The following is a 13,249-nucleotide window of genomic DNA, read 5'->3' on the forward strand; positions in this document are numbered from 1 at the left end:
CTAATCTTGAAACAAGGGCTGCAATATCTTAGCAAACTGCATAAGATCAGTCAGTGCTCATTTCTGTTGTCAAAAGGCAGCAAAAGTATTCCAAAAACTGATTAATGCAATTTTTAATTCTAGTCAAAGCTCAGAAGAAATGCTTGGATGGATGAAAAGAAGGAGCTGGGGTTGATTAAAAGGAAAAAAAGGCAAAGAGTCTCTTGGTAGATGGGATGTGCAAGCTCGCAGGATTATTTAGTGAAAAATAGGCCAAGTTCAGCCTTTGCCTAAATCATCTGACCTTAATCTATTGTGGGAGAAATTAAAAGTTATTCTGTTCAAATGAACTCAGCATCCTGGCCAGCTTTTAAGTCTGCTGACTGCCTTCTCCCTGGCTCCGTACTCTGCAAAAATCCCAACTGCTGCATTGTTAGTTATTCAGTTGCTGGCTGTGCTCTGCAGTGGCAGAGGAGAGAGATCATTCAAGAAGCTGTATTAAATTTGTAAAGCGGATTGGCACCCTTATTGCGGGCATCTAGATACCTTGCGAACGCAGATAAGGAACGGATAGTGTTAGTTGCATGCAGTACAGCCTGCAATTTATGTGATATATAGATTGAAGGAGGTGAGGAAATACTGCAGTGCTTCGTAACCTTTCAGCATGCGAACTGTGTGAACCCCAGAAGGTTTTCATTCTGGAAATCGTCTGAACGCTTCTCACTGACGTTGCAACACGAGGACCTGAGGAAATGCTCAGTTTCGCTGTGAGTTTAAAGGGCCGCTGTTGCACCGTTAGCTTCTCCCGATTTCCTTTGAAGACGGGAGAATCCTGAAGATATGTTTGTACAGTTGTTACGCAGCGCAGCATAGGTGTTTTGGGTGAAATCCAGGCCATCTCATACGTCTGTGTAGGTTTGTCCATCTAGATGCGTGATGAAGCAGTCTTCCTGAAGTACATGCCTGGAGTCCATACATGACACCGATGGGTGCTTTGGAAGGCTTCCCTTCTGAGATCTGCCTGCTACTCTTTTGGCATCCAAGCTGGGTGGCTACGAGCCTCCTTCTAGAGACTATAGAGATACCATCCTCTCCCATTAACTGCACGGGCAAATGTAGACACTTGCTGTACAGGTACTTGAAACCGAGGTCCGGACTCATGCCTCAAGTGAGCTATACCCCATCAAATGCTTTTCCAAGAAAGCAAACATTTTTCACCCTGACATTTCATATTCTCCATATAGTACCATAGTGATTTCTCCCTTCTAGACCACAGCTGGGGAGGATTTCACCAGAAGGAGGTTTGCAAAATTGAGGAATTCTGCCTGTAACAAAGCCAGCGTCGGACAAAACAGACGTTGGTGCTTCTAGTGCCTGCTGGGTTAACGGAGTGGCTGAAAAAGCAGTCTCCTGCCTGCAGAGGGCATGCAGCTCCTCAGTTTTCCCTGCCAAAACGCGTGTGGAATAGCGAGAAACTAGTAGACCATACATAAAAGCGTTGCTGCACATTGCTGCCTGTGATGGGTCAGGGATAGCTCCGTGTACACGGGGGTACTGAAAGTGTGAATTCAGTGGAAAAATTGGACTCGTTCCCAAGCATCCACATATCCCTCCACCAAAGTAAATTGATGCTTTACATAGGGAACGCTGAAGCCTTCCCGGGACATGTGTCCAGCACGCACATGCTGCAGGTACTCGTGCTCCTTAAAAATCATCTGTTTTCGTTTGTGTCTCTCCATTTCCAGAGCTCCCAACACAGTGGCTCCTCTACCTCATTAGCATCCACCAAAGTCTGCAGCTCTATGGATGAAAATGATGGACCTGCAGAAGGTAACGTTTGAAGGCTGACATTTCAAAGCAGTCGATGTGGCGATAACAGCAGCTGTGTAGGAAATGAGTCATTCTTCCTGCCGGGGAAGGTGGGAGCGTCGCGGGCTGGATGACTCTCCCAGAGGAGGCTCGTCAGTCTTAGCACACCAGTTGCGTTCACTCTGGATCAGATTCGATCTGGACATCCCTGTTCGGAGGTGGTTTTGTTGCAGGATGCTCCAGGTGCTAGTTCTGCAGGTGACGCAGCGCTGGCTGGATTATTTCAGTAATTTTTTTGTCTCGTCTGTCACGGTACTAAAGAACCTGCTGCAGTCCTGGGTCTTTACTCAAAAGTGATTAGTCTCACCCCATACGAAGGCTGAGGGATAGTGTCCGCTCAAATACTGCCAGTCCACACACGGGTACACGTAAGTGTGCGTGTATGGTCCCGTCTGACACTAACTCCTCATGCTGCCTGTGACTGCAGGCAAACCCCAGCCTCCTTGTGCCGTAACATTCGCTTTTAATACTACACTGGAACAAAGGACAGATAAAAATACAGTTAAACCCGCTGTCTTAAAGAGTATAAATTCAAGTCACATTTCTGAGAGTCATTTTTTTATATACTAGTTTGTATCAGCTGCAGTTTACAGTCAGCTTTTAGAGGCATGTTAGGTATTTGTAGCACGCTATTTCAAATACATTTAAAAATAATGGTACATGAATGAGCACTAAAACACATGAAACTACAAACTTTTCTTATGCTTAGACACTGTGTAATGCAATTTTACCTAAACATCTGGTGCCCAGGTTGCATGCGAAGTAGTATTATTGAGAACATTTGTTTAAAAACTAAATATTTAATATTGGGGGAGGGGGAGAACTAGCACTTAGCACATGAGGAGTTTTATGGATGTCTCAGTTTACAGGATGTAATAAAATAAGTGCTTGAGTGTTGGACTTCTTTGGTACATATATTTAATCATGCTGTGTCAAGGAGTTCCAACCCTTTTTGGAGGCTGGTCTGCGCTTGTGCAGATCACAGAGGCCTTTTCATAATTAAAAAAATACAATTTTGGTTTTGTCCTGGGGGCATATTGCAATGGGAATGGTAAACCATGTAACACTCGAATGGTGGTATGTTTGAGCCCCCAGAAGTCTTATTTTTCATTATTGTATCTGTGTGAAACCTGTTGAGTATATACAATGTCAGCAGCATGGTTTGACTGTACAGTAAGTGAGATACTGACTCGGAATGGTTTCCAGGCTCCTAAACCATAGACTTAAAATGCATGTTATGTGCAACATCTGTGTTTCCTTCACTAACAATAAAAATGTACTAATGATTCTTTCAGAAGTGTTGGAGGAAGGTTTCCAGGTTCCAGCATCGATAGCAGAGCGATATAAAGTCGGAAGGACTATAGGAGATGGAAATTTTGCTATTGTGAAGGAGTGTATAGAAAGGTGAGGAGGATAATATGCTTATTACTGTAAAAATAATCATTAATGTCATGCTTTCCTAGATCATATCTTTATTTGTAGAATATAGGACATGTAATAAGGTAATGTCTCAATGCCAGATGGAAAAACTAGACTAATGCCCTCTCATAGGACAAAGAGAGTGAGTCCAAGGGACAGTCTGTGAATTTGATTCTTTGTGGGTTTTATATGTTTTTTTTCTGCTGTACTCTGCATGACTTTACCAGTTCTTTGTGTTAAATCTTTCTTGTTGCACTGAAATAACATCTTTCCTTGCGGTACGTTCTTGCAACTGTCCCTTTATGTTAGACCAATGAAACATTTCACATGTAGGAGCATTCTGTAAAGATGTCAGGAAGTTTTCTGTGTCTGCTGTAGTGGTGGCGGTAAGCACAGAGCTGACTTTGGATCCATCTATTCTGCCATCTGACAGTGAGGAGTAACCTCTTCCGTGCTTATCTTTAATTAAATGGGCATCTATCTTCTGCTTGCCTGCTTTATGCCATTATATGAGCTTCATCCAAGTTTAGGAGCCTGCACTGCAGACATCAAAATCTAACTTCTCCAGTGCCCTTTACTGTTAAGATGTGAGAACAGTCACCCTTAAAGACTGATTTTAGACATCCACTCCAGATCAGAGAAGTCACAAGTCACCTCAAATGTCGGTGTTGCTGAAAGTGTCCAGGTTGACTAGCTCAGGTGTCAGTTTCTAAATCTGGTAAGGCAGGTCATGAACCAGGTTTGAACTGGCTCTACCCAACATTAAGAGTGTAAAAAATAGACAGAACAAAGACAGAAGTGCTCTGAGCTGAACTGCAGGTGCTTTTTGGTGTTATTGTTAAAAATAGGAGAATATGGGGTAAAAAGACAGAAGGTACCTGTATGTGAAATGGTTGTAAGATTGCTCGTGTTAGATAGTAGCAGTGCAGAGAAGGCAAAAAAGTGCCAGAGCTAGAGATGTCCAAAAGAAAGAACAATAGAGATGTCAAGGTCTGATAATGAAATTCCACAAGTTTTGTATCCCCTATTAACATATTCTGGAGAGGAGACTCTTGCAGAAGACTGTAACCTCACCTCTAGGCTCAAAGAAAGAACCTTTGCTCTTTACCCTGTAAGAATGCGATATTAACCCTAGAGAGTAAGTCAGGATTAGATCTCATGGCAGATGATGATAAATTAGCTTGGCTGGTTTTAAACTAGAGTCTCTCTGGAAAAAGACAGGTCCCGCTCTGCATCCGAAAGAGTCTGGCAAGTCGGAGACCATGAAGACAGCTGTTGGGAAAAGGGGGAAGAGTGGATTTTGTATCAGCTGACAGTGTGCTTGTGAGACTTGGCCAAAGCTCTTGTGAGGCCTTGAGAACTCTGTCAGAGTGAGTTCATGGTGGAGCTGGTCATCCGGAGGGCAGTAGCTGTTCAGATCAAACCCCAGGGTCTGAATGCTAAACTGGGGAATACGGAAACCTAAAGGAAGCAAAGCAAAACAATATGAAAACAAGAAGGCACTGTAAAACCCTATGGAGGGGGCATGACTGATGAAAAACGTGGGTGAAAACATACAACTAGGAAAAGAGAAGAAGGCAAGCTAAAAGTGAAGTGAGTAGTGACTGAGAGAAACAGATTACAAGGCAAAGTAAAAAAGGTTGAGGTTTTGATACACTGGCATTCAGCTGAAAATGCCAGTTGTGCTGAGAGACAGTTCAAATGTGCTAGTGTGCATTTTACAACTCTTTCTCAAGCTGAGAGAAAATACATGAACAGAATTAAATATAGGTCCCACCACACCTAAAAATAACACTGATTACAATATCCTCGAGAGCTTAAATGAAAACTGTTTCCTGTCCTCTAGTCTATCCCACTGGTCCCAGAAGTATCCAATAACACGACGTATCTAGTGAATATGTGCTCAAATAGCATGATTACTCAGGTATTCCCAGATACACACTCTTATGCTTTCTGAGCTATACCATTCCATAGATCCCATTTATATCAGAGAGTTACTACTTTGGGAGAGCTTGAAAATTAAAGTAGAATTATTTCTGTTCATTTCCACTTCTAAAGCAGTATACCCTTGCCATCACAAGTGTGGAAGGAGAGACTAAAGACTCAGAGGGTAAATTAAAGCCAGTGCATGTAAAACCCCTTCAAAAACATTCTTCACAGTCTTTCTAAGCAAAAAACACCTCACTTCAAAGTCTGATATGTCCATCATTTTTGCAGAGCCAGAATTGATGGGGTGATACTTGGGACAGAGGACTTTTCCACTTTCCTCTGATGTACAATTCCTGTGTGCATTAGACTTCAAAGGAGTAGCGCCACGAGGTGTTAAGCAAGTAGGAACGGGTCTTGTTACACATCTTCACCGATCACTTCTTCTCCATAGCTGTGGAGACCAGCCTGTGCGCACTGGTTAGCCACCCCAGCGCTTCAAATGCGTTCACAGGCGTTTTCCTCTGACAAGGAATGGTGCAAATAGAAACGAAAAACCATCCTCAAAATTTTCACGTGAGGACTTCTAAAGCCCCTTCTGTGCATCTGTGAACGCACGGGCGCGCACGCATGCACGCACAAATACATTTAATGCACACACAGAAATGATGACGGTAGTTTTTTGTCTCCAGTGCAATGGAAATCTCTGCGAAATTTGCAATAGGTTAGAACGGCCAGGGAGCGTAGCATGGAGCCCTGTTATGAACGAGGGGTCTAACTCTGTGCCCTGCGGTACTGCTGTGGGTCCGGGCTTTTATCCAGCTGTAACGTGTTTCCTACTTTGTGTGGCACCTTTTTACTGTTTGGGTTGAGTGATAGGTGAGAGGCAGTATGCCCATTTCACTGCGAGTTTCTGGCATGGCCGTGCGTATTTTTTGGCGGGTGTGTAAGTTGTCGCGCTGCTGACAGCCTGCGGTTCTGCAGCTTTTCAGGGGAAAGGATTTGCATTATCTTAGCTTTAATTTTCTTTTTACCAAAACAAAGAGCAGTCAGAGTTGTCATCTGCTCGTTACATATCTGCTCCATCATATGTGCAATTTGTCCTGTGGTGTTTTTATATGTGTTCATTTTTAACTTTCAGATACTTCCAAATTCTGACATTTCCTCACTAGCTCAGATTTCCCAGTGTTTTGGAGTACATGGAGTCTCCCATGGCCAACAAAAACCATCAATTTCCTTTCTCATGACAGAAAGGAAGCATTCCTAGGGCAACCAAGCAGCTTGAAAGAGACTCCTATTGAAAGAGGCTGTATTGTGTCTGAGTTTGAACCCCAGATATCTTAATTTCTAATATTCCTTCTCCTACCTCCTCCTTCCATTCCCCCAAAATAGCACCCGTATCTCTGCCTGTCCCCTCTCTGAGCTGGGACTGTAGCCACCAAACAGCAGCACCAGGACGGGGCACCCCAGGTGGAGTGCGGCCCAATTCTGGTGCCTGGAGCATTAAACCCCTTTGGGGGGGGAGTACAGATACGAGACGATCTTAATTTTTCTTTGCTTAAGTCTTGAACAGCCATGCTGTACTTTTTTTCCAAGTCATAAGCATCATCATCCAGTGTGATTTCTTTGCACAGCCTTTTAACTGATGTCTTAATACAGACTGTCTTTGCTCCCTGCTGACCTGGGAGCTCAAACAGAATTAATATTTTGGTTTTTTTCTTTCTTTTTACTGAAGTCCCCATTTTCCCTTAAATTAATACCTAGTGGTACATCATTTCCAGAGGAATTCTCCGTGCTTAAATATGGCAATGAAAATGCCCAGTCGTTTTCCTAATGCAGTGCTTTCAGTTTATGACTCACTTTGCATGTCCTATTTGATAGACTGCACACTTTTAGGCACGTTCATTTCTCTGTTTAACTTATTGTGTATGAGTTTAATGTATCAGTTTAACTGTTTTGCTAAATGAAGAGTGAAAAAAAATCACCCCATATGCTTGAGAGGGTTTTTTTTTTTATTATTTTTTAACCAAACTTATGCCTAAGGGCAATGTAATAGACTTTTGTAAAGCTGTTTAGATTTTTATTACAAAATGAAAGCATTTCGGTGAGAGCTTTTTCTTATATTACCCGTTCTCTATTTAACCTTATAGTGAAACTAGAGCTTGTGAACGGAGCTTCTTGGTTTCATCCCTCCAGCCATCTTTTGGTTTTGTAGCTTGATTAAGAAGTGGAAGTTGGTACTGTTAACTTGTTTACAAGCTTATTTGTCTCTGTTAGCATTCTATATAATAAATATCTGTATATATGTGGTAGCAATAAATATTATATGGTTTCAAAACAACAACACGTAAAAGGAAATGTGTTCTCATCCTGAACTAATTCTCTATAATTTCTTACTGTCTCCAGAACCTTTCATATTTTGTCCTGTAAACATCATATTTAACTCTGCTAAATATTGTATACTTACTGAATACATAAAACATTATTCCAAGGACTGACTTTTTTATCATAGCAGTTATAAGTGTAGATGTGCAAACAAATGTCTTCTCATTTTAAGTAAAAAATAAAAGTATTTTCCATAGGGTTTTTTTTGTATAATAGAAAACAAAACTTGGTTTTGAAAAGATTTGGATCTGTAAATACTATATAATATTTTTACATAAAACTGCAGAAGAAATAACAATTACCACTACAAAATGAAAAAATCAAGTGATTTTGTTTTGAAAATATTGAACTGTCTTCATTTTTCAAAAAAAATGCTTAATGCTTTTTTTCTCAGGCACACGTATTTAATAAATTTGGCTCGACTTCACAATTTCAGTCAAATCCAAGCTTCATTTCTTGACAAAACAAATACTTGAATAGAATTCTTGCCCAGACCTACTGCGCTCAAATGACAAATATAAACTCGACTGAGAAAAATATTCAATGTGATTGAACATACAATTTTTTCATTTCTCTTTCCTCAGATCAACTGGTAGAGAATATGCTCTGAAAATAATCAAAAAAAGTAAATGTAGAGGAAAAGTAAGTACAAAAAAATCTTTTTCTTTTTTTTTTTTTTTCCCCCCAAGAAACATTTTGTGAGAGATCAGTTTGGGAAGCTGTCAGTATGTGTATTCTTCTTGGCAAGTGTTAGAATTTTTTTGGTTGAAGCCTTTGCCTGCCCTCTGGAGACCCTTGGAATATCAGTATAAGAGGCTGCAGTTTGCCTTTCTAGATGTGTGTGTTGATTCTCAAGTTGGTTGATTGTGTGTGGGCACTCCCCTTGCTCTTTATAACATTAATTGTGTCTTCTAACTTTCATAATTCCAGATGTTATAGAAAACAGAAAAATAATACTAATAATTATAACAACACCGGTCACTATGTCTAAACAGTATGCAAGGTTTATCAAATTTATGTCAGTTTTATACCAAGTGACTGTTAGCTTTTGAAATCTATAACAAAAGGTTCTCTGAGAAGATGCTATCATATTTTTAAATCAAAAGATTCTGCATCAGAGAAAAAATTTTAGAAGCTTCCGTATTTAATTTTTCTCTGCATCAGAAACATGTCTTTTCCTCCCTTTCTTTTTCTGTTCTACTCTCTGTTCTTCTTTCAGTTATCACACTGATGTTGTTTCTAGGTATGTTCCTTCCATATTGCTGGAGGCAACATCTGTTACCTTTTTAAAAAGCCCTGAAAAATCCACACAGGTCCCAATTCTCTCTGCTTTTTCCACTGTGAAATTTTTTCCCACCAACCCATAGTCATTAAAGATTTTTTTTGTGTGGCAGGAACACATGATCCAGAACGAGGTATCTATTTTAAGACGAGTGAAGCATCCCAATATTGTACTTCTGATTGAGGAGATGGACATGCCAACTGAGTTGTACCTTGTCATGGAACTTGTAAAGGTGACTATTTTGGAAACAAGCTGCTTATTAAGAATTGTTTCAACCATATTGAGAAATTTCATTGGTACTAATGCTTACGAAAAATCATGGAATCACAGAATAATTTCGAATGGAAGGTGTCTCTGAAGGTAGTCTTGTCCAACACCCTACTGAAAGATGTGTCACTCACAGTCAGATTTTTTTTTTATAGCTTTCAAACATGTCAAATATTTGTCTAACTTTCTGTAAGCCACACTCAGAAGTGCTCTGTGGACAGTACTTTGGAGATCACGTTTTATTTGCTTCCCGAAAAGAATTATCTTTAAAAAGTTTTATCTTAAAGAAATGCATCTGCCTTGAGGTGAATTGAAAATACACCCAGTGTGAAGAGCCATAAATGTCAGCCTTCGTAATTCAGTACTCTTTGATAAAATAGAGTTTAATTAAATTTTATTAATTTATGTTAAATTTAAGCAATATTACCTGTCTTTTTTCTCTACTGATTTATATTAACACATTGTCAGGCTTGCCTCCTTGATAATAATCTAAATTTAAGCTGGAGGACAGGAGAAGTGAAAGAGAGAAACTTGCTATTTAAAGCATGGTTCTATTCTGAAAAGTAAGTTTGCAAATGCAGTATTTTATATTTGGTCCCCTATTTATTCCATCATAGTAACTTCCAGATCTCATGCATTTATGTCAGTCACTGGTGGAATTACATGTTCAAATTGGATTATGAAAGTCAGACCAGGTCATGTCTTGCCCCCATACTGTCAACACTGCCGTGCAAGAAGTACAAATTTAGCTCTCGGTTCTGGTACTAATACGCAAGTATGCCACTGTGTATAAAAGGTGGTAAAAATACATTTGAGTAAATTGTAGGAATTAAGACAGAAAACCGCTGAGGACATCTTGTTCTCCATACTTAATTTAACAGAATACACCTGTTTTTCACATTCACTAATGGGCTTAGCGATCCTCCCTCCTTCCACAGGTGTTCTGTGGGAAGGAGATCTTTCCAGCAGCCACCTCCATTTCTGTACCTCGATCAGCACGTTCTGCTGGGGCAGCCTATCATGCCTACACCTGGGAAATCCACAGGTTTGAGTGTTTCAGGACAAAGATGACCATGAAGCTGTGCAGCAGCAGCATTTGTGCGCAGGCCTGTGGTATCTGCACGCTCAACACTTGTGAGCAAGTCAGGCACTCCGAACCCTGGCACCCGGATCACTCCCACGTATCTTAAATTAAAAGCGTGGTCACTGTCGGGAGACATCCTCTGTGTCAGTGGTTAGAAACAGGCACCACCAGCGGTCGGGAGAGAAGGCGATTTTGGGGAGCAGGGTTGTTATCTGCTCTGCTCTGGTTATAGGTGGAGATTGGGGGATGCTCTTAATGTGGGCGCCGCATTGAGATGTTAGGTCGGATGATCCCAGGTCCAAGCGTGTCTTAAAGAACTTCTCGATCTCTGGGCTGGAATGGGAGAGCAAAGAGAACGAACAGTTTTTTGGTTAGTTCCGTTACCCCTGTGCTCTGTGGCAGCAGCGGTCATACAAGCCGTGTTCCCAGTGCGTTGCTGGGAGGCCGTCAAGTGTGGCCCATGGGTGGACGGCCAGATCTTCCCTGTTCTTGCGGCAGGCTGGGACGGCCTTGTTATCCGTGAGGAGCGGAGGCCGTGCCCCACAGCGTGGGAGGTGGCACGGCTGTCCTCTTTGGTTTGGGCCTGCCCCGTGCCCAACTCGGCTTGTGTGGTCCCGTGGAGCTTGTGGTCCCACCAACCCTACCGCCCACCACCTCCAGGCTCTGGAGGAGCACGCTGGGATGTGCTGGTGGCAAGGACCTGACAGGGTAACCAGCATTCCCATTATTGTCTCTGATGGAGAGCTTAAATCCCAAGAAAAAAGCAGAATACTGGCACTCTTCCACACCACGAATCCCTCTGTGTAACCGGTCCCAGAAGAATTTCCCCACCGCAGTCACAGCCCTCTCTTGCACTCAGGAGCGCAACGTGAAGTAACACAGCTTCAGGTCAGACGCCATTAGCCATCTAACACTATTATAATTACTGCTCTTTTCTGCGATAAGCGAGCTCGCTCTGAGATCCGTGCTACTGCAGGTTTCTACCAGTGTCCACGAGAGCTTGTTAAACGGTACCGCGGTACTCTTGCGCGGCGCTGCAATCGAACGCAGCCGCAGCTTCAGCCCGCATTGACAAATCCGTCATCTTGGCCCCATGAGATATGCTAAGAAGTAAAAGCTGTGCCTTGTCTAACATGCCAAGACATAAGCACATAGCTGGCTTTATGGGTGCAACATGCTGTGCTATTCATGCTTGAAAAATGCTCAAACTGTAGTCTCGGGTGGATTTTTAATCAAAGTCCTACTCAGCTAAATATGAGAGGAGGGGAGCAACAACTCTTACAAAATAACTAGCCTAAAAGATGTATATAAAGAAAACCATCCGTTATAATCATTTTCTGGAAAAAACTGTTCCCTTGCGCTCTTTCTTCTTTACTCTTCAGGGTTGCTGCACATACTAAGATATTTATGCTTTTAGTTATGATATAGAAGGGCTTTATAGACACCTCTGTAGTTCAGATATCCTAGAGAGCACTGGTTTAATGTTCTTTACTTTTATGTGGAACAATAGAAGAAATTTAGAAGAAATATCCTGATCCTGGGAAGTCCACTTTGTTTCTTTGAAGCAAACATCTATTCCTTAATATTTAACTGGGAAAAAAAGCCTTGTTATACTCTGTGGGCACCAGGGAAGGTATTTCTGGAAAGACATTAATTGTTAATTCGCCAATTGCTGACTGTTACCATTTCATAGCATGCACTGTTAGAATTTATTAACCATCTGTTATTGACTGACTTTTGAAGACCTGACTTTAAATCAAACTCACAGACAGGAAAGAAATTCAAGGAGAAAAGGCTTGATACTGCAGAGCACGGTTTCAGTTAATACCACCCTGCATTAATTGGCAGTAACGTGTTTGACATAAGTGGCTGCTGCAAATACTGCCCTCACCTCACGGCAGATAGGCCATTCATTGCTTTGTAAAGTGTAAGAAAAAGCACTTCATAAATACAAATATAAACACATTGCAAGTGGTGCTTGTAAAAGGAAGCAAGGACCTGGTTTCTGGCACATTGCCTTTTTACACAGCGAAACAAAATTGTTATTCAAACCTAACAGGGGTTTGGCCAATTTAACAAGCAAGATTTATTGCAGAGTTTCCTTTACTGCTCCAGGATATGATTTCACTTTTGCAGAAGAAAAGAGAGATTATATCATTTACATAACAAGGTAATAAATAAATAATTGGTTACTGTACTTCCAAGTATACTTCCTCATGTGCGCAGATAATAAAAACTGCGTTCAGATGTTGCTGGTCCCATTTCACTCCAGAATGGGGGATTTAAGACTGAAATGTCATCCTGAACTCACCCCTTGTGCCTGAATAAATGATAGTGACCTGCTGTGTGAATCGGCTAAGCAGAACCTTGCAGGTTAAAGTGCTCTTCAGGGAAAGGGAAATCTGAAAACAATTCTTTCTGATATAGCTGTCAGCTCCGTTAACTCTTTCCAGGATATCACCTCTCTTTTAACTGCAAAGATTCCCACAGACTAAACGAATGCTCTCTTTTCTTAGCAGGGTACCTGGTAAGAAACTTTGCCGAGTAAAGTAGACTGCTTAAATAGAGAAAATTATTCTGCTTTAGATTGGCTTGACTGTCTGTTAATGTGCTCTGCAGCCTCTATCTTTTCCTAAGTTTAGGTTTCTCTTGCACATGAACATTTGCTCTTTTTCTTCTGACTTTAGGCCAAAATTTTCCTTTCTCTTTTTCAGGTTCAGCTTCTTTGCTTCTTGCCCCTCATATCTCAGCTCAGACTGTTTTCTTTGTTTGGAGGCAGATCCTTTGCTGATGTTATTGACACCTCTCCTGAGCATCTGGAACATATTGGATAAGACCAAAGATGTGTCTAATCCACTACCTTATGTTAAAAAGCAGCTGGTACAGGGGCTTCACAGGATGGAGCTTAGGGAAGATAGATTATTTATCCCACATATTTTGCCACATGCTGATATCTAATACTTAGGGATCAGATAATGCCGTGAAGGACATGGTATTGTACTTTTGCCAAATATTTGGCCTTTCTCGCTAATCCTCTA

At 41.4% G+C, this 13,249-nt stretch overlaps 1 protein-coding gene across 3 annotated transcripts in view; it reads left to right on the plus strand.

Moving 5' to 3' along the window:
* The window catches only part of DCLK1 (doublecortin like kinase 1), a 252,017-nt gene that overhangs the window by 201,595 nt on the left and 37,173 nt on the right, over positions 1–13,249 (plus strand). For all 3 annotated transcript variants that reach the window (XM_069807991.1, XM_069807990.1, XM_069807992.1), the window contains 4 exons: positions 1,725–1,809; positions 3,144–3,252; positions 8,163–8,220; positions 8,973–9,092. In XM_069807991.1, coding sequence (XP_069664092.1) covers positions 1,725–1,809; positions 3,144–3,252; positions 8,163–8,220; positions 8,973–9,092 — 372 coding nt within the window. The remainder of the gene's footprint in view (positions 1–1,724; positions 1,810–3,143; positions 3,253–8,162; positions 8,221–8,972; positions 9,093–13,249) is intronic.

The sequence above is a fragment of the Haliaeetus albicilla genome, chromosome 20, assembly GCF_947461875.1.
Source record: "Haliaeetus albicilla chromosome 20, bHalAlb1.1, whole genome shotgun sequence".
NCBI lineage: Eukaryota > Metazoa > Chordata > Aves > Accipitriformes > Accipitridae > Haliaeetus > Haliaeetus albicilla.